Source organism: Callionymus lyra, chromosome 16 (genome assembly GCF_982586985.1).
Source record: "Callionymus lyra chromosome 16, fCalLyr1.hap1.1, whole genome shotgun sequence".
Taxonomy (NCBI): Eukaryota; Metazoa; Chordata; class Actinopteri; order Syngnathiformes; family Callionymidae; genus Callionymus; species Callionymus lyra.
Window position 1 is genome coordinate 6,349,974 of NC_141833.1, and position 21,503 is coordinate 6,371,476.

Consider the following 21,503-nt stretch of genomic DNA (forward strand, 5'->3'; position numbering starts at 1 on the left):
AATCATGAATCAACAACATTTGTACCTCATTCAAAACAGCGTGTTGAAGAACTAAACTTAAACAGTTACCTCCGTAAGTGACAATACAACCTTTGCTTTATAGCCATTCATAACGTACACTACAGAATAGAGGAAGATGGATCTACTGACTGACGTTTTTATTTGTTCAGGCTTTTCCTTGATTTTCTGGAACTCCTGTTGTGTTATCAGTTTTATCTTGACCTTTAAAGAATATACTTTATTGAATTTTGTTTTGATTGTTTAAGCGCTTCGTGACCCTGGTCTGGAAAAGCGCTATATAAATAAAAAATACTAAATGCTACTAAGTGCTGTAAATATATTGATTTGAAAAACAAAAATTGAAGTGGAAATAAATAAATGGAAAAACATTAAAATCTAAAATATACATATTTTAAAAATTAATTTATTTTCCTTTATTTATTCTTTAGCTTCTTCTTGTACAGATGTCATTATATTTCTTCCGTAAAAAAACTAAAAAAAACTCAAGCGGGTTGAATCTAGTCTGTGATACAATGAGATCTGGCCATCAATCCAACTAAAACTAAATGTCCCCTGATGCACTGCAAAATAAAATATATTGATATTGGCTTGAATATATATATATATTGTTCATGTTCATGAGACCAGTAGTTATGGAGTTTGTGTTAACTATATACAATTATTTCATGTTCAGGTGAATAAAAGCTAAAAATTGATACATACAGTTTAATATAGTAGTTTTGGCAAATGGCAACTTCATGATAAATGTTACACAAAAATCGACTTAACCTAGATCGAAGACTTACTTTACGTAATGTTTTTTATTTTTTATTTATCTCAACTTATCTTAAACCCGAGAGACGATACGACTAAAACATTAATTATAGTTGGTTTTGTTTGTTTGAATAGATAATTAAAAACACCACCTCATGGGAAAGACAGTTTAATCATGTCCATCAATTTGATTAAAAACAGGAAGGTAAAAAAAAACAGAGGGAGGTTTTTAATAAAGTGTATGCGCACAATAACGCGTTTATTTATATCTGTTTGTGTCTTCTCACAGGCAGTTGGGAAATAGTGTTGTTAACGTCCAAAACAGCTGCTTGGTAAAACAGTGACCCCTGGTGGCCAAATCTTCAAAATACTAATGCTAACTGCTATACCTTCCTAGCTTACTATCCGTCTCCACACTTAGCAATGAATCAAACATGCCTTTAAAATGAAAGTGTGTAAGGCCACCGTGTGAACCGAGAACTCACACAGTCGTGCGCTCCTTAAAGAAACGACCAAGCGCTCAACAGTAAGTTTGCTCTTGCAATAATAAACCGAGTCTTGAAGAATAGATGCTAACATAAACTAGCTTAGCTGGTAATGTAATGCTAGCATGCTACTGGACGTTCACCTGCATGTGCAAAATATTTATCGAACGTGTCGCAAGTTGAGTAAGGCTGGTGTGTATATAATTGATGAATTAAAAACGTTGTAAATTAAACATATACGCTGTAAAATATTGAATGACTGAGATTGCTATTGTTGGCTAAACGTTAGCTGTGGACACTAGCTGTCTCTGTGATGCTGAGGCGATATTTATTTACTTTCTCGATTTCATCCTTTCATAGAGGCAAACATGTCAGGAGTCAAACGGAAAATTGAAGGCAACGACCCTGACTATGAAGACATTTCTCTGATTCAGAGCAGCAAGAGAAACAAAGCTGCAGAATGTAGTGGTAAGTCTGAGCTCATGGTGTGTTTTTGGATGTTTACGTGGAGTCAAGAATTGACAAACTCCTGTGATGCAGCCCGGAATGCAGCAGTGCAGAAGATTGAAGCCATCATCACTGAGCAGTTCTCCTTGGAGATGAAGAACAAGGAGCATGAAATAGATGTTATAAGCCAGGTATTTATAATTCTGCCTCACGCTTCATCCATTTTTTGCTCTAGAAAGTGGTTGGACACTTGTTTGTTTTCTTCTGCAGCGTCTCAATGAAGCCAGGAGGATGATGGACAAACTGAGGGCGTGTATAGTGGCCAACTACTATGCTAACGCTGGGGTGACCAAGGTCCAGGAGGTAACACCATCTTTGTCAACAAATGATAGTTTGTTGTTGCTTTGTTTTGTGCTCTTGTGCGCATTATATACTGAGACTGATCTGAAGGTCCATTAAGTCGAATGACGGAGGTAACAAAGATAAAAAAGACCTTAATATGATGGGAAAACTTAAGAAAAGTACTTAAGTAGTAAGTTATTCAATAAAAAGTAGAATATCAATGAGTTTTATTATGTAATGAGGTGATAGATACATGCTTCAAATGATCATTTAATGAATTATTTGAGATTTTTATTTTGTAGTTACTCAGTGATCAGGAAAAATCAAACTCGACAGGATTTATTTTGGACGTAAACGTACACAATTCAAATAAAAAATGTGCTTTTTCAAAATTAAATGTTTACATTTTGGGCAGTTTGGTCGAACTTTATCAGTCGAACTATACATTGCATGGCAACACAGGTGAACATGACATAGATGCAAATTATTTTTTGTTATTCTACGAAATGCATCAAGATAAAGAAAAGTTTAAATTTACTATTACTTTTTTCATATTAAAATGAAATATGACGGTTAATAGGTAAAAAAATAAGTAAGACAACATAGAACTACTCAAGACTCAATACATGATCAATTGGATTTGTTGTATTAATTAAAAAATGGATTGAAAACCTCATAAGGGCTGCATGCATACAAAGAGTAGCATGTGACCCACAGGCTTCAAGCTGAATGTCTTTTAATTGTTTATGTCTGACAGGGCTCCAAGAGTGACCCAGGAGTGCTCAACCATCCAGCCATCCGTCGGTTCCTGGAGTCTCCATCTCGCTCTTCTTCCCCTCTCAACCAGGGCTCTGAGACGCCATCTTTGGTTCAATCGGAGTCCGAGTCTCTGTCGCAGCATGGAGATGCAACCGACAAGGAGATCGAGGGAGTGTGGAAACAGGACGGCGGCAGGCAGGAACGCAGACCAGGGCGAAACACTGGGAAGGTACAGCAGATGACCTTTTTGAAATAACATGTTATTATTACGATTAAAGTGAGGTGTTTTTATTCATTTTTAAAGGACACATTTGGTGTGCCATCGGTGAGGAATGAACAGAGAGTAACCTATCACACCACAGGAGATGAGGCGTCAAGACTGTATGCAAAAAAGACCATCGTGGTGGGAAACGTGTCCAAGTATGTGGATAAATAATTAACTCGAAGTAGATGCATTTACATTTTAAATCACATTATATAAAACCAGGATCAAGATGTTCACTAAAATATAGTGTATTTTATTTTATTCAGAGTAAAACCATAACAGAACTATAAAGAGGGCAGAACTAAGTGTATTTGTCATTGGGGAATTTCATCATTTAATTTCTGTCAAAAATCTTTACAATTAGCATATATTTCTAATTAAACGTAAGCTGTTGAGTGACCAGCACCAAAGGTGTGTAATAAATAATGCAGTAGGTAGATGATGCATAACATCCCATCGCTCTTCCTAGTGGTCTTTATTCTGTGTGGGCAGAGAAAGTACCGCAGAGAGAGGAGAGTGTAGGATGGCTCAGCCGAACTTGCTAATGCTTTTCTCAGCACGGTTGGCTTTTTTTTTTAAATAGGTTGCAGGGATTGTGGTCCCTCTGGCTGTCCTGACTTTCATTGCTGTCTTAAGAATTTAGAGTCCAGCATTGTCCCTTGTATTCCTCGAGACAGTCACTTCTGCTTCAGTATTCTGTGTGGGCTGCAAACATGCTCTCAACAATAGCTGAAGGTCATTTAGTCATTTGGAAGTTGTTTTTTTGGATTTTTATTTCATCGGATTGCATTTATGTTTTAAGTAAAGACACAAAAAACACATAATGCTGTCATTTTAATTGATTTTCAAGTATTGATAATTTATTTAAGTGGAATAAAAGAGATTTTATAACCTGCTTTTCGTATCGAAACATTATAAATAATCCACTGTATAAACTACATTTACTGTTTATAAAAAAAGATCAAGCAGAACCATATCCAGGAGATCCATGTGGACAATGAAAATAAGAAAATAATATTAAAATGCAGTTACAATGCTGTTTATATTTTATTTCTGCTATTTCTCCTGTTATGCATTTGTTTCAAGTAATTTTATATTTGATCTTTTTCTGTTTCTTACCTTCTATTAAAAGTAACAAAATCATGTTGCATATGTATACATAAATCCAACTTTTTTTTGATGTATAATAATTAATTTAAGTCATCACTATTGACATCTGCCTGCATTCTTTCCCTCAGTGAATGTGATGCACAGTAAACACTTTTATCAAAAGAAGAAAATTATTTTACTATATTTTCTAAGGATTTTAAAGCATTTTCCTTTATTATTATTTATTACTTTAGATGTCTATATTTTAAATATCTTTGCCTCACAGATACATCCCTCCTGACAAGCGAGAAGAGAACGACCAGTCCACACACAAGTGGATGGTCTACGTGAGAGGCTCCAGGAGGGAACCGAGCATCGACCACTTTGTGAAGAAAGTCTGGTTCTTTCTGCATCCCAGCTACAAACCCAACGACCTCGTTGAAGTGAGGTATGTGTGTGCTTTATTATCTGCACATCTAAAAGACTAATTTATGACGCGCATCTATTTTTGACTTCTGTTGTTTTAAACAAATGTTCACTCTCTGTCAGCACTCTCCTCAGGCCACGAGAAGAAAGAGCGAGACAGTCACGTTTTAATTCACATTGTCTAATGATACTTTTAACCGCTGCCACACCTCTTAAACATATTAGTATCTCCTTATTGTTTTTTGAATGAAACAGATTGACCTAGATTCTTATCTGAACCTTTATATTAAACTATTTAATCCTGCCAGATTAACAAGATTTTTCAATACTCATTAGAGAGAGGCAAATGTTATGGTCTTTTCCATGTCATCATCGAGCACACAGTGAGTCACACTAGAAGTCAACATAACACATGACTAATGGTGGACACACCTAAATTATACACATGCCGTTTTAATCACTAGCTACAACATGTATTCATAGACTTGCTTTAGCCCAAAGCACAATGATCTTTCCTGTCACAGCTTAAAGGGGCATTTTCACCTTCTCTGGTTCATGTTTGATTCTCTTTTGTTACCTGATGTAGAAGTTCTACATGAAGTTGATGACTTTTTAAGGTTTTAGACCTCTCTTGGATGATCAGGTGGAAGAAGATGACAATATTTTCTTACATTTAAATAATCAGAAGTCCATGTATGGTGACATATATTTAATGTATTTTTTATTATTGAAACTCTTATATTAGGATTTTCTGAGACTCTTTTTATGTTTATTTTATTAGATCAAGTCATGTATTATTCAATGAAGATGTCACAATATTGACAGTTTCTAACTCGCATGTTAGTAAGCGCTTTAAATAAATAAACTTAACCCCATGACATTCATTCATTAATTCATTAATTTACAAAGAATGAAGGGAACTTTTCAAACCGTACAAGAAAGGATTAAGTTTAAGTCCGAATGTTTAAAGACTAAATTCTTTCATATCAGCACAAAACATGATGTTTATTTTTCATCAACAACTTTCACCACACCATTTAATCTTTCATGACTGATGTACTGAGAGGTCTTTTTTGAAAACCAAAACGACACGATCATATCTTATTTTGTAATTGTAGACATTAGAAGTAACATTCTCGATGTGGTTGTTGTTCAAAATGCCTTTTTCTCATCAGGGAAAAGACACAGACACATGATCACTTTAATCACACCTTTGTTAATGTGATATCAATTACAGCTTTACTAAATCGGTATTTCAAGCTCATCTATATTTATGTTTGAATATTTCTTTCTTATTCATGTTCATACTTGACATTTAAGAGGTCACTGATGGTAGATCTTTTCTGTGCACCTGAGCTGAGGGGTAAGCTGGCTTAGTGCTCAGGTATGAGGATGTCAGCAGATCTGAGAGTGCTGCTGACTGCAAGTGCATTGAAAATGAAGATTTATGAAAATGTTGAATCAAGAAAAAAAAAACTACGCCTCGCTCAGAGTGGGCTTTAAAGTGACAGAAGAACGCTAAAGTCATTGATTTAAAAAGATTCTCGACTCAATTAAATTTATGCAAATGCTGATTGAAGAGGAAGTACTGATTTCAACTCTTTTTGACTAATTAGAAGTTGTCTGGCTATTTCCTCAGATTGTATGAGGATGAGCTAGCATGAACAAACTAAACTTGTTTTTCTATAAACTGTAAGATGAAAGTCTGGCCTTTCCTTTTTTTTTGTAGTGAGCCCCCCTTCCATTTAACACGGCGGGGCTGGGGTGAGTTTCCTGTGAGGATCCAGATCCACTTCAACGACCCCCGCAACAAACGTATCGACATCATCCACCAGCTGAAGGTACGATTTATCTACTGCAAATACATTTTTGATTGACATGAATTGTTTTTCAAAAATAGTTCAAAAGATAGTCATTTTTACACTTTGAGGAAACGGTTTCTCTCATTTGAAAGGGAGACTTAAAAAGTTTCTGGATTAAAAATGCAAGAGGGGAAGAGGCAGGATTAAATTGACATATTTGACACAGTTAAAAAAAATGCTGTGTCTGTTTTCTTTCCCGGCAGCTGGACCGAACATACACTGGGCTACAGACGCTTGGTGCTGAAACGGTAAGTCAAAAATTTATCTTAATAATCCTAAAGACCATCCTACACTAAATTTTGTTTTTTAGGTTGTGGATGTTGAGCTTCTTCGGGATTCTCTTGGTGACGACTACATCCCTCAGCCCTCTTCTTCAAGCATGACCCGGAGAGCAGAAAGTCCCATTACAACCACATCCCAAACCAAGAGTCATGCATGTCCAGCTTCGCCGGTCAAGCAAGAATCCAGGATAGAGAAAGGTACACAGAAATGTACCCTTTTTTTTTTTTAAATATTGGACAATAATTCAGTATGTGAACTTCAGGTTTTTTGTTTATTGAACCAAAAAAATTATCCTTAAAAACAAAACAGGAAAGATATTTCTTATTTTTTCAATTGTAATGACGTTTTTCTTTTCAGTTATAATTTATTTTTATTTCTTTTTTAGTTTTATGAAAATGGACCAATTTTACATGTATCTATCTCATTTTTAGATGTCATTAAAGCAGAAAGTGGGAAGTCTGCAGGCGCTCAAGGCAATGGTCCTGCGACGGGTGAAGTCACCCCTACCAAGCCAAAACCAGGCGAAAGGGTCACACTTGGTTCCAATGGCAACTCTGCCTTCCAGCCCATCACCGCCAGCTGTAAGATTATCCCTCAGCCACAGACGCCGAGTCCTGCTGAGTCGCCCGGGAAATCATTCCAACCGATCACAATGAGTTGTAAAATAGTTTCAGGTAAGTGTCTCCATCTAGTGTTTAAGCTTTTTTATTTTTATTAATTTTAAGTTTGACTTCATTTTATTGGGTAAATGTATAATAAAGTAATATCCTGAGATCCCAAAGTAGGACAGTCCTGCATAAATCAACATATTATTTTGCTAAAACTTGATTTGTGACGGGTGAAGTTTTTAAGAATGTAATGGGTCAAATAATTCTCAACTAAATCACAAATGTATTTGTTTGCAATCATGTCCAACTACTGTGTTTGTATATTTAAAATACATACAAAATATTTGTTGTTTTGAATTACAAGAATGGATCAAATAAAAACTACTCATGAAGTTTAGATTCCCTGCTGAGAAGTGAGAAAAAATGTACCACTAAATCCAAATATACATTTCAGCAATCTAGAGCTTTCAACTATGTGTAGAGATCTTTAAATCTTTACTTTTTGTAGGACAGGGCATTAATTGATGAAAATAAATGAATGGATAATCTTAATAATGAAAATATTTTTTTAGGGACATATAATATTATACTACATTATAAATATAATATTATACTATAATATATATTATATTTTACTATAAGATAGGTCGAAATAATGCTTTGGATGAGCATGCAGCCCTTTATGTAGAAGTCTTTTAAATAGTCATAAAAATACATGAAATTCCATGTCTTTTTCTAAAATTAAAGTCCAAGCTCAAATTATAAATCAACAATGCCCACCATCCTTGACCATGCTGGCTATTTAGACATTAGAATTTGAATGTCAGGATCTTGAGATGTTTTTCCCCTAATTAAATCTAATTGTCTTTGCATTTACAAATGTTACAATGCTGTACAAAGCTCGTATTCTCTTGTTTGTATTTTGTACAGGTTAGGTTACTTCCTTTTATATCACTTTTTTCACACACTTTCTCATTAGGTTCTCCAATATCGACCCCGAGCCACTCACCCCTACCGCGCACATCTTCCTCCTCCACCCCCGTCCAAACCAAGCAGAGCTCCTCAGTACTCAACAACCCTTACATCATTGTGGACAAGCCGGGTCCCGTTATGAGCATGGCTTCGTCATCCACCGCCTCTGCAGGTGTATATTTTTACGCTTGTATTTGTGCCTGCTGCTAAAACAGTCTGAACAATGTGGGCTGTGGAAGTGACTAAGTACTCTGCCCTGCCAGATTCTATTTTTGTCTGCTTTTGTCTCTGCCGAGTCATTGTTTTCTACCTGAAAGTATAACCTGTGACGAATAAGCAAGGTGGATTCTGCATACATGGTTACCGTAGTAACAGCTGAAATAGGATGCAGAATTAGGTTATAGTGGTGACGCTGCAGATGTTTTTTCTGTGTTGTTGCTTTTATAACTTTGTTACTGGTCCACAGGGAGCCCTTCAGCCAAGCAATCTGCAGCTCAGGGAACGCGATCCCCAGCCCCAAAAGTACACACAGGCACCTTGCTGTCGTCTGGAATGAAGGTACGTCTGCAGTGATGCTAGAAGTGCAATAAAAATGTGGCCAGTCACGACATACTGATTTAGAGTCCCAGAATTATCCTGATCCACTTTCAAGATAAATTATGAAACATATACTCCTTTTTATCTCATTGTGGTCGGGCACAAAGAACTCAAGCACTCCATCTTCTATCTATGATGAATTTAATGTTTCTGTTTGATTTACAATGTTCTTGTGTACGCGTAGCAGATTTATTATCTTCGAAGCTCCATAAATAGGACAAGTGCTAAGAGTTGGAATTCCGTTCACTTCTTCGCTCTCGCTGTGCTGAAAAATCCTCTCCACTCCTCGCTATGCCCCGACTCCCCTCCCACGTCAAAAGTCTTTTATCACAGTAAAGTTCACAGCTGTGGCCTGCGAGCATCTGCAGTGGTTTAAAAGGACCTGCCGAGGCGACAGCAGGGTTATATACTTTGATAAATAAATAATGGTCCTGTCTTCAAAAATGGATTCTCTGCAATATGGACTCCTGAGATTGAAAAAAAGAAGAAGCTGCAATATCCTGAAATTTCTTTCAACCACTTTGGTTTTAAAGGTTGTTATCAAACAAGAGCCGGGGGAAGTTTCAACACAACAGCAGACGGTCTCCACGACAACTAGCCAGCAGCAGCCTGCCTCAACTTCGGCCCACCAGTATGTCACGGTGAAGGGAGGTCACATGATCTCCATGTCGGCTCAGAAACAGGCAGGAGGGTCTTCTGGCAAGGTTAGTGGAACTTTTCATTTACCAGAGTGATCCTGAAAAAATGTGGTGTAATCAAAAGTCTTTTTTTTTTTTTCTTTAAGATGTTTGGTATCCCTGTCAGCTCAACGCTCCAGTCTGCAGTCAAACAGGTTGCAATTAGCAGTGGGCAGCTTTTGGTGGCCAAGGGAAGCCAGTCCACAGCCAAGGTGGTGGGCGGGAAACAAGTTCTGGCTCAGGGAGTCGCCAAAGCCATAGTCAGTGGAGTTGGAGGCCTCTCTGCTCAACAGGCTGGCACCAAGGGAGCCGGTGGTTCAAGTGGCAAAAGTGGAGGTCAGAGTTCACGCACAAACAAGTGTCCCCCCGTGTGCTTATGAAACAAGGTGCTTATTTTCTATGTGTGCATGTATTTTTGTAGTGATGGCTACTCTCCAGCTGCCTGCTAACAACCTGGCTAATTTAGCTAATTTGCCCCCGGGGACCAAACTCTACCTGACCACCAACAGCAAGAACCCCTCAGGGAAGGGCAAGCTGCTTCTCATTCCACAGGGAGCCATCCTGAGAGCGTCCAGCGCAGGTAAGGACGTCATGTGTCCCACTTATTGCTGCATTTAGACTCAGTCAAATAGAACAGGAGCCTAGTTTTAATCACACATTTTCTCAATTAAGCTCATTATTTAGTTATGAAACATTAAAACGATGCGTTAATGGAAAGTCTTACAGGTTAGCCACACTGTCGCCTATGTTGGTGGCCCCTGGTGTAGACCATAGAGCCAAGTGTCTGCTTAGTCTTCACTGCAAGGCTCTTAGATAAGAGTTCATGAGGGGGAAACTTGGCAGCCAAAGTCCTTGCCCTAAATCTTACTGTCCAAACCCTTTATACATCTTGTCAAAATAACCTTATAAAACATATTTTGAATGTGACTCGACGACTTTAGGGCATGTGGGTGACGGTCACCATTAAGACAAAATGACCCTCTGAGCATGAGTCAGTCAAAGCAGTCTGTGAGCAGAAATGTCAGCTAAACAACAACTTTCATGGAATTCGGAACTACATGTCAGGCCTTCTCTGTCTACGATTACAATACTTCACACATCTTCCTAGAATGGTGGTGTTGATCTCGGTCATACAAGGTGCAAAATATTTTCATTGTATTTCATTCTTCGAAGCTCAATCAATCCAAATATCTATTTGTTTGTCCACCTTCACCGCACACATCAAATCTCTTTCCTTCAACATCTGATTTACTGTTGTTAAAAAGTAGACTTGGCTATGCTTAAACACTCGTATCTCTCTAAGTCACGATATCTATTCCAGTGGGCAACATAAAATGACTTGGTGGGCCGAATTTCTTGAGTTTGAGACCTGTTACATCGAAATTGTGTCCTCCAATCAATATGAACCTTCACAACTTGAGGTGCAATCGACACAATTCTGCAGTAATGAGTTTGTTTGTAATTTAGGTCAGCAGTCTCAGAGTGGCTCATCAGCAGGCACCGGAGGAACTCCGACTTCCTCTTCCTCTTCTGGCAGCCTGCCATCCAACCTCTCCTACATGTCATATATCCTCAAACAGACCCCACAGGTGGGTTCCAGATTATGGTGTTGGATTTGTAGAAGTAACAGTTAATTAACTCCCAAGACAATTTGGGAGGGAAATGTTGAAATAAATCGATTCTTTCATCTACATTTAGGGCACATTTCTTGTCGGCCAGCCATCTCAGGGCTCAGGAAAACAGGCTGGATCCAGCGTGGCAACCACCTCTACTACGACGAGTGGGAGTCAGCAGTCAATCCGGGTTACAGCCGGGCAGAAGGCAGCAATCCTGGCCCAGGTTAGTATTGAAAAGAGAAGGTTTTCAACCGAGTACGACAAGACACACAAAAACCATTTATTTATGTAAACCTTTGCTCAGTTCCACAATATTTCTTGTTCATTTATTGAAGTACCTGTGAATTAAATACAAATATTAGCATTTTTTTCATTCTCTCTTTTGCAGTATGAGAAGTGTATTCCTAAAAAAGAACAACAATGCATGTTTTCAGTTGCTGTTGAGCTTCATCCGTACTGCATGATCCTCCCTCAAATGATTTTCTAATGACCTCTTTTTCACATCCACAAGTAGAATACATTAAGAATAGCTTCTCGCCGCTTCAGAGGGGGTATGGAGATGCAGCTATATCAGACATTATTCAAACATACATCTTCAAAGAATGATACTTTAATTAATCATATGCAGCAGCAATAGTTTTCCTTCCTTTCGTTTCTTTTTTTAAACACGTCCAAGACAATTACGATCCATGTGACAGGTGGTAGGCGGTGCACAAGGGGCACAGGTGAAGCTGTCCGACGGTTCTGTCAAGATGGTAGCTGCTGGAACAGCGGGCAACTTGTCCAAGCCGGGGACCACCACACTGAGGATGACAACACCTTCCTCTGGCTCTGTAGTCACAGCAGCTGGCTCCAGTCAGCCACAGGTCATCTTTATATTCATCTTTTGCTCTCTGTGATGAAATACTAGTCAGTTATTTGTTCAGGCTTTTCCTTGATTTTCTGGAACTCCTGTTGTGTTATCAGTTTTATCTTGACCTTTAAAGTATACACTTTATTGAATATTGTTTTGATTGTTTAAGCGCTTTGTGACCCTGGTCTGGAAAAGCGCCATACAAATAAAAATTACTTACTTACTTACTTATTTAGAGCTTAGTAGTAGAAGCAGAAAAGTATTTTTTAATGTATTGATCTAACATAGTAATCCAAAATTCCTGTTAAATTGCAGTAAATATTTACTTTAGCATTAAAATTATTTTGTGTCCATTTGAAGGTACTTTTCCCAACTCTTTTCATAGTCATAGACTCGTTGGCATAATTTCAGTTTCAAAAATCAGGAATACATTTTCCGAATTATAAAACCTCTTTACAATATTCTTATTTGTTTTTTAAGTGTTTTTATTGCATATTTTTATGAGATATTTTCAAAAATATTTGTGATATATTTCATGCTCTGTCTTTCGGTGGAAAGTTTTGGTACCGAGAGGTTAATGACATGACCAAGACTTGAGTATTATGCTGCTGGTCGGCTGTAACGTTTACATAATTGCTTCATAACTGCAGGGAAAAATATGTGGTTACTGAAGACTTACTTTGGTCATGCCCACAGACCTGGTGCATAGATATTTGTAGTTTATATATCGATGCTATGGCATATATATTTCTGTTCATGTGTATCTGTGTTGCAATTGTGTGTGTGACATAGTCTTTTCCAAGTCATGTAGTTTATGATCATAACTGTAGTTCTATAGTTTAGTGAATTAATATATTTTAATTGTCTTAGTTATGCGTCACAAACATCTACTATATATAACTATGCATTTGAAGCAATGTAAAGGTTTTCCCAGCAGCTTCTGTCACTGCGGGGTTATAGCTTTCAGAAGATCACACATCAGTGCGGATGAGAGAGTACTTGGCGTAACCAAACTGGAGCAGACTTTAGATGGTTCGTGATGTGCCCACAGCATTTCTTAAGTAGTATTTTGGGAATGCAATTCAAATTTTTAAGATTACAAACTGACTGAGTGAATTATTCAGGGAAACGCAACCACCTAAAGAAATCCTGGAGGCTTCAGCAGAGCAAATAAATATGTACATGAGAGAAAACTCTTGGGAGGATTTGCTTAAGACAGATTTTATTGTTTTGGGGAAACTGGGAACAAGAACCAGGAACTCTTCTGTTATATTTACTCTGGTATATATAAATGGAAAGGTCATGTGACCAGTAGTTAGTGACTCTCTTAATGAATTGTGTCGCACGCATCAGTGTGAATTATGTGGATAATCATATCATGAACCCCTTTGGTCCTCTTGATGCTTACTGTGCATTCACTGAATCGCAGCTACTGATGACTTCCACAGATAATGAGGATGTTAGACAAAGTCTTAGTGCAGGCAAAGCATTTACTAATGTGTTTTGGCATGAATTGATGTCCAAATAGTCAATTAACAACTTCTACAGGACGGCTGACAATAAATATAAAGAAAATGATTATGGAATTTTTGTAACCAAAACAATAACTCTACAGTAGTTTTTAGACTTAAAGACATGTTTAAAATCCTTAGTTTTTTCAAAGATTAACAGTGCCCCTTTTATATTCATTCCAGTTATATTTACTGACTACATTACATAGTATTTCTCTGCAAGGCCCCGTAGTATTACTCTGTAAGGCTCAGTAGTAATACTCTGTAAGACTCCGTAGTATTACTCTGCAAGACTTTGTTGTATTACTCTGCAAGACTTTGTAGTATTACTCTGCAAGGCTCCATAAAATTTTATTGCAAGGCTCCATGATATTACTCTGCAAGGCTCCACGGGATTACTCTGCAAGGCTCTGTAGTATTTCTCTGCAAGGCTCTGTAGTATTTCTCTGCAAGGCTCCGTAGTATTACTCTGCAAGGCTCCTTTGTATTACTCTGCAAGACTCCGTAGTATAACTCTGCAAGACTCCGTAGTGTTACTCTGCAAGGCTCCGTAGTGTTACTCTGCAAGGCTCCGTACTATTACTCTGCAAGGCTCCGTAGTATTACTCTGCAAGAATCCGTAGTATAACTCTGCAAGACTCAGTAGTGTTACTCTGCAAGACTCCGCAGTGTTACTCTGCAAGGCTCCGTAGTATTACTCCGCAAGACTCTGTAGTATTACTCTGCAAGGCTCCGTAGTGTTACTCTGCAAGGCTCTGTAGTGTTACTCTGCAAGGCTCCGTAATGTTACTCTGCAAGGCTCCGTAGTATTACTCTGCAAGGCTCTGTAGTGTTACTCTGCAAGGCTCCGTAATGTTAATCTGCAAGGCTCTGTAGTGTTACTCTGCAAGGCTCTGTAGTGTTACTCTGCAAGGCTCCGTAGTATTACTCTGCAAGGCTCTGTAGTGTTACTCTGCAAGGCTCCGTAATGTTAATCTGCAAGGCTCTGTAGTGTTACTCTGCAAGGCTCTGTAGTGTTACTCTGCAAGGCTCCGTAATGTTAATCTGCAAGGCTCTGTAGTGTTACTCTGCAAGGCTCTGTAATATTACTCTGCAAGGCTCCGTAGTATTACTCTGCAAGGCTCTGTAGTGTTACTCTGCAAGACTCCGTAATGTTACTCTGCAAGGCTCTGTAGTATTCCACTGTGAGTCTCTGCAGTAGTACTCTGCAAGTCTCTGAAGGCCAAGTCTGTGAGGCTCTGTAGTACTACAACGTGAGGCTCCGTAATATTGCTCTGCAGGGTTTCATAGTTTTACTCAGCGATTCTCTGTAGTATATATTATTGTAGTTTAGCTCACTAAGGTTCCGTAGTAGTACTCCCCTAGTATCCTAGTAGTACTAGTACCTCCCTGAGGCTCCATACTGGTACTCCATAAGGCTCATTAGTAGTACTCCACAAGTCTCTGTATAATAACTTTGCTAGTCTCCATACAAATGATCCATAGTCAGGCGCCTCACAAGCAGGTCAAATCTAAAAACAAGTTGTCAAATGTAAAGGTGTTCACCGTGAGTCTGCAGCTGTTGAGACCTGATATGTGGAGATTTTGAAGAAAACTATGTAGCATCTCTTTATGTCAAACTAATCCTAAATAATGGTTTGCTGTTCATGATCCAACGACTACCTTTAAATGTGTATATTCATTTAGTATGAAATTCACTCTGAAGTTTCCTCCATATAGGCTGCTGATGGTGGAAAGTCCTCCCAGCATCCCTCACTCTTGGTGGCAGCCAACCAAGCAGCAGTGATCAATGCAGCCAAAAGTGCCAGTGCTTCTGCAGGCAGCAGCATGTCCAAGACCACCGTTGCCACTCTTGTCAAAGGGGCCGCCACCTTGTCGAGAAGTGCGGCCGGTCCCTCCGCCGCAGCAGTCCAAACAGCCAAAAGCGTAAGCAACATGCCAGTGGTCAGTACATCGAAGGGCCCTGGGTCGGCTTGTGGCCCTAAAACCAGTGGCACGTCATTGGTTCCCCCTGCTGGAGCAGGAAAGACCAGCGCAACTCTCTCAGGTGAGTTAGGAAGGGGAAATAATCCAATTGGAACATTCTAAATCCATGTTTTGATTCTCAGGTATGCTGAAGATCTCTGGAGGCTCGAGCTCCCAACAGACCGTCTTGACAATCCCTGCGAACCAACTCAAACAGCTCAGTGGCTCCGGAGGACTTCAGACCCTCCTGATGCCTGTGGGGAAAGGTAGTTATTCCTCTGAGTAGAGCTGTAGCGCTGAATATCCAGTTTAATTCCGGAGATTGTAAAATGAATAGTGATTTATTTGAGCAGTAGAAAATTGACTTCATCACAACTACATAACTCATTTCAGCACACACCTTACTTATTAAAACAGTGAAACTCCCATGATGCCTTTCTACACACTGCTCTATTTAGTGACCGCTGATTGGTCGCTACAATACGGTATTTTAATTCTACATCTATGTTGCTATGTTAATAGTGACCGGGAGCTGTGATTGGTTGGCACGGCGGGAAAGCATTATGGGACATTTCCAGGTCACTATTATTAATATGAATCACACCTTATATGCAAAGTTCAGTAAATAATAAGTTATAATAAATGTTGTTAATATAAACGGCATTAAATAAGGTTTTCACTACTTTGTGGAATTTGTTTAATGAGGTGGGTTTTCGGAACATAACCACCCCACCCATAAATAAGGGGTCACTGTATATTATTATAAATCTGTCTTCTGTCTTCAGCTGTCCTGCTCTTAACGTTTAAAAGCCTCTGTCATCGTTTCTTTTATCTTTTCTTCCTCCTGACTTTTAATCCTGTGAGAAACTGATCCTCTCTGTGTTTTGTAGTCTCTAAAACTCCAGTGTCCAGCTCTCCTTCCATCCCCTCCCCCAGCACCTCCACCCCCGGTGCAGCAGGAGTCTCCCCTAGCCCTCTATGCCCTGCTCCCTCCTCTCTTGCCCTTCCTCTGGCACAAGGTGAGGTGCCCCCCCCCCCCCCCCCCCACTATCCCCCCACCGCTCGCTCTTGCTCTAGAGATGATGGTTATGTCAACTAACATCTCGTCAGCGTCGGTCTCACTCTGATGTCCTTTTTTAATCGTCACAGTCAAGACGGAGCCGTGCTCCAGCACTGCTGTCATGGCCGCTCCATCGCCCCCGGTCACCTCCCCCGTCTCCACGTCCGCCCAAGTGGCCGCCGCGGCCACCGCCGTCAAGCAGGAGCAAGGGGCGGATCATTCCACGCACGACTTCATCAAGTACGCCTCGCTCCACTAATGTTGCGGCAGTTGTGTGTTGATGAGCGAATGAAAAAGTGAAACTTATTAACTTCTTCCTCCAGCACTGAGCACATCGAGACCATGATGCAGCTGCTGACAGCTGTGGTGAAGCATTTCCCTCTCATCGTGCCAGAGAAAAGTATGTGTGCGCTGAAATCTAATTCCAAGCACACAAACATGGTTTTCAAGCTCTTTTTCCTTTCATCTGTTTAGCTGAAGACTCTCATCCATTCTGTGCCTCCTCCACTGAACAATATTATTCCTGGAATATTGGAAAGCGCCGAGCCTCGGAGGTACTTTTTCTTTTTTGTTTTCCCTCAAACCCAATAAAAAAGACAATGTTTGTTCCTTCCATTTATTTATTTTAGAGCTTTAGAGCTTTGATTTTTTTTTTTTCCTCACTATAATCCATCTCTGGGGTGTTTGCTGCTGGACCACCGAGTCAGCAGCCATTCTGCTTGCATCATGTCCTCACATCAATCTGTTTTCAATGTGCAACTCTGCCCAGTCGTCCCCCCTCGTCTTCACTTAATGGGTTCATCAATAGTTCATACAGGACAAGTGTGTCTCAACGTGTCTCCCCTCTTATGAAAGAGTCTGAAAAAGAGCCCAGAAGGTGATATTTATATCTGCAGGTCACTGATTTACTCCTGAGACCAGAGAGTGCTTTATTCAAAAACTCCAAAAGGACCATTGGAAGGTGCTTTAGAAGCCAGACCAGATTTATCATGTACAGGGTAGAATCCTGCACCTGAATGCACCGCCTATATTACAAATAACATTCATCTTGAAAATACTACTTTTTCTTCACTTTTACTTTCTGGAATAGTTTGAAATGGGATAAGAACATACACCAAAGAGCAGGCTAAATTGTGACTCACTCTTAGTCAACAAAATGACCCACAAGGTGGTTCTCACTAAGGTCAGTGCAGTCAAACTCTCTTGCACCTCAGACTAAAGGGGTCACATTTTATTAAGTGACTGTTGTAAACTGATCAAAAAGAGCCTTAATTTGAAAGCAAAATAGAAGTAAATTATCATATTAAAAAGGAAATAAAAAGCTTTATAAAGGTATTTTTTTTGCCATGAGATTTATAAAATGAGCTTGAATTTTTATCTTATTTCATTGTAAATATTTTTTTTTAAATACTTTTTTATGTAAAAAAAATAATAATTGTGAAATTAAAATAAATTATTAATAAAAACAATAAAATTAAGAATAATAAATCCAGTCAACCACGGTAATGTGACATTATTACCATTTATGCTATTTGGTGTTTTTAAGATATTTTATGGTGCTTGACTTTTAGTTTTCATTTCTACAACAGAAATCTCTTAATTATCAAAGTGTAATCTTTGGAGAAAAATTCACAAAGTAAGAGTATTCATATATTCATGTTTTACACGCTCCAGAACCCTTTAAGGTTTATCCTGCAGTGTACGTGCAGAAATACATTTGTGATTTAACTAAACATGCAAACAAAAAAACCACTGCAAGGATGAAGAAACCTTCTCTAAAAGAAACGTTCTTTAAAATTCCTCTCTCTCTGCGCTTGATGGCGTCTACTGACTCCTTCAAGAAACATCTCAAGACTTTTATTCGTGCAGGCTTTTCCTTGATTCTCTGAGACTTCCTTGAGACTCCTGTGTTTGTCTCGGTAATGTCTTTACCTTTTAAGCATCTATTTTATCGGGTATTGTTTTGATTGTTTAAGCGCTTTGTGACACTGGTCTAGAAAAGCGCTCTACAAATATTACTTACTTACTTACTTGTTGCTTCTTTGATGAGCCAATCAGAACTCCGCAAACTGAACGGTGTGTTTTCTATTGTCTTGTGTCATTCATATGCCAATGGTGTGCTGTGAATAAACCCAACAACAAGAGTTGAGAAAGTCATATTTGCTCCTGACGTTGTCGAGGAAACTTGAAGAAGAGCTGACGCCGCATGTGTCCAACATATTGTTGTGATAAATGTTTAAAGGAAAATCTGTTTGACAGCTTAAGTGCACTTTTCTGAAAATGTTCTGTTGCAACTGAATGGACTAAATGGACTTAAACTAAAATATAATAGCCTAAATCACATGATAAACTGGAGGCTCTGGGGCCAAATCTGGCCCTCAAAGTACACAGGGTTGGCTCAATATTTAAATGGATTTATGTTCCATGTCGATGACCTATTGAAGTACCAGTATTTAGGTTGAGATTCTTATCTTCTGGAGAGATTATCGTTGTAAAACTACTATACAGGGAAACAGAGTTAAACTCCTCAAAGGAACTAGTGGGAATCTTTGGAAAAAAAACGACAAACTTCATTTTTGCAGCCCATAACCTCAAATATTGTTTGTGTGATTGAGTTTGACACCTCTGGAGTAAATATTGCATACAATCCGGACCCTTCTATCAGAATTATACATTGTATATTATATTTTATAGAAAAGGTCTAAAGTAAATGACTCATCTGAGCTGCCTAAAGCAGCGGCACATTGTTAGTTGTGACATGATGGTTGTGTCTGCAGCTCCAGCGGGCTGTGGCGGTGAAGCGAGTCATCCAGGACGTGTTGGATCACTCGCCACGTCTGCAGGCGCTCACGCCACCGAAGACCAGGGAAGTGGTCCAGTGGTGCCGGCAGAGGGGCTACACGCCACCGGACCCCGAACCCCAGTGCCGGGCAGACGACGAGTCCATCGAGGACATCCTCACGCAGATCGACAGCGAGCCCGGTGAGTCCTCCCCCGACTTCTCCTTTCTGTGCCGATCGATACCTCCCGTGTCAGCTAGGCGGCCCTGGGAGTTGTGAAAGTGCAGCCAGCAGCGGCTCTGGCTTGTTTGATTTCTTGCTCTTCCACGTCTCCTTTTATGTCTTTTGTAGCTTAAGGGCCATAAGTTCTGAGCTTCTCGGTGCTCTGCTGGAGACAATGTGGCGGATCGTTTCTTCTTTTTTCCTGCTCAGAAGCAGCATTTATTATTCATGGCTATGTTTTTTTAGCCACACTGGTGGAAGGTTCAGGGACAGATGTGATGAATGTCGGTCCCTCCTCAGAGTGTCCGTCCACACTGAGCTGCCCCGACGAACTGGTCCTGCGACTGGAGCAGATGCAGGCCCTGCTGAAGACGGAGCCGGAGGAAGGGGACGACGAGATCGTGGACATCGTCACCGTGACTCCCCCCTGCCAGAAGTTAAAGGTCAAAGAGGAGGAGCAGGAAACTGACACGGAGCCTAAATTCTATCTGGGCCCCTGCACGTCGGCCCAGTACGTCAGTGAATCAGCGGAGCAGGTCCAGAACGCCTTTTGTTTGGAATCAATTGAACACATTTCATTAGTTTTATAGCCTCAGAACGATGGTATCGCTTCAACTGGCTGAATCATATCTTTGCTTCTCAGATTGGCGTCAACATCCAGCCAGTGGAAGTGGAGAAGAATTTATTCGCTCCCGTTATCGAAGCCATGATTCTCAAGGTCGGGGACTAAACGACCTGCACAATATTCCCACTTGACTTCTGTCACTGTCTGACACTCTGATATTGTGTGTGTGTTGCAGGCAACAGAGCAGTTTGCCAGCGACGTATTGAGAGAATCTTTAGCCGGCGCCTTTGCCAAGTCACCTCAAAACAGGTGTTTATCATATCCTTTGTTGTGATTTTTAACGTGAATTTAAGCTAAATAAATGAATGAAATGTTGTTTTTTTTATAGAGCGCCAAAAGAGATCACAGCCATGAACATCCATCAAGCGATCTGCAGCATCCCGACCTGTGACTTCCTCGCCAACGCTAACATGGGATACCTGGAGAAGGACGAGTGAGCTGCTGCTGCCGGTAAAATGAAGATGATTATGTAAGGCGCTTAAAAAAAACCGGAGGTTTCTCAAGAATCACAGGGAAACTTTTCCATCTGCTTCTCTGATTGGCCGTGTAGCCGACACACGGATGATGTTAACATCAAGAGGCAGTTTTTTTTTGGTGGAGATTCTTTTCCATCATGAAGTGTCAAACTGTGACAAGAGAAGGAGTCCTTGAGTGACTTTTCAAGTGAAGAATATCCACCCGTATGTTCTGCTTTAAGAGGAGGGTCAGGATTTATTTAAACTTCATCACCATGGCAACCAAGGTCAGTGTTTTATTTATCCTGTTACCTGGTGTTTGACGACGGCTTTTTAACGTTAAGAGACCACTTTATTGACGTTTTTTTTTAAATGCGTTTTTGTGCTTAAATTACAGACACAACTCTAAGCTAAACACAAACTCTGAAAATAGTCGTTTTTTAATTCTCCCTCAACATTAACCAGCAGGATCATGGTTTCTTCTTAATGTGTCAATCAAACCTACTGATGGTGACCAACATGTGTTCAAACTGAGATGTGTGTGTGTGTGTGTGTGTGTGTGTGTGTGTGTATGTATGTGTGCGTGTTTGTGGTTGAACTGTTAGTGTCCAGTAAATTAAGTATGTATGATCAGCAGATACTGTATTTTCAATTTCAGTGCAAACCAAAAACATAAAGAACTAATATTCTTGTAATAAACAGAGACAGAAATGTGACTCTTTCCTTCTTCTTTTGTGTTTTTATTCGTTTTCTTTTTCTCTTACTCTTAAGAAACCAAACTCAGATATGTTTGTACAGATTTTATTTACAGTTGTCAAGAATCTTTACAAA

General features: G+C 39.5%; 1 protein-coding gene across 3 annotated transcripts; it reads left to right on the forward strand.

The window, feature by feature from the left end:
* The first annotated feature begins 1,160 nt into the window (after positions 1-1,160).
* yeats2 (YEATS domain containing 2) lies at positions 1,161-21,388 on the forward strand. 3 transcript variants are annotated; one of them, XM_087810507.1, is made up of 30 exons: positions 1,161-1,300; positions 1,620-1,727; positions 1,800-1,897; positions 1,977-2,069; positions 2,806-3,036; positions 3,112-3,227; positions 4,448-4,609; positions 6,317-6,428; positions 6,653-6,697; positions 6,760-6,928; positions 7,163-7,405; positions 8,319-8,483; positions 8,778-8,869; positions 9,442-9,612; positions 9,693-9,921; positions 10,007-10,165; positions 11,053-11,174; positions 11,284-11,424; positions 11,900-12,067; positions 15,285-15,612; positions 15,674-15,799; positions 16,421-16,549; positions 16,680-16,830; positions 16,914-16,990; positions 17,065-17,144; positions 19,368-19,572; positions 19,893-20,128; positions 20,236-20,310; positions 20,393-20,466; positions 20,546-21,388. In XM_087810507.1, the coding sequence occupies exons 2-30, from the start codon at positions 1,628-1,630 to the stop codon at positions 20,652-20,654; spliced, it is 4,206 nt and encodes a 1,401-aa protein (XP_087666633.1). In that variant the 5' UTR covers positions 1,161-1,300; positions 1,620-1,627; the 3' UTR covers positions 20,655-21,388. The 3 variants fall into 3 exon arrangements, with proteins under 3 accessions (XP_087666633.1, XP_087666634.1, XP_087666636.1); XM_087810508.1 differs by having other exon boundaries at positions 15,674-15,796; XM_087810510.1 differs by lacking the exon at positions 16,421-16,549 and having other exon boundaries at positions 15,674-15,796.
* Positions 21,389-21,503: the final 115 nt, after the last annotated feature.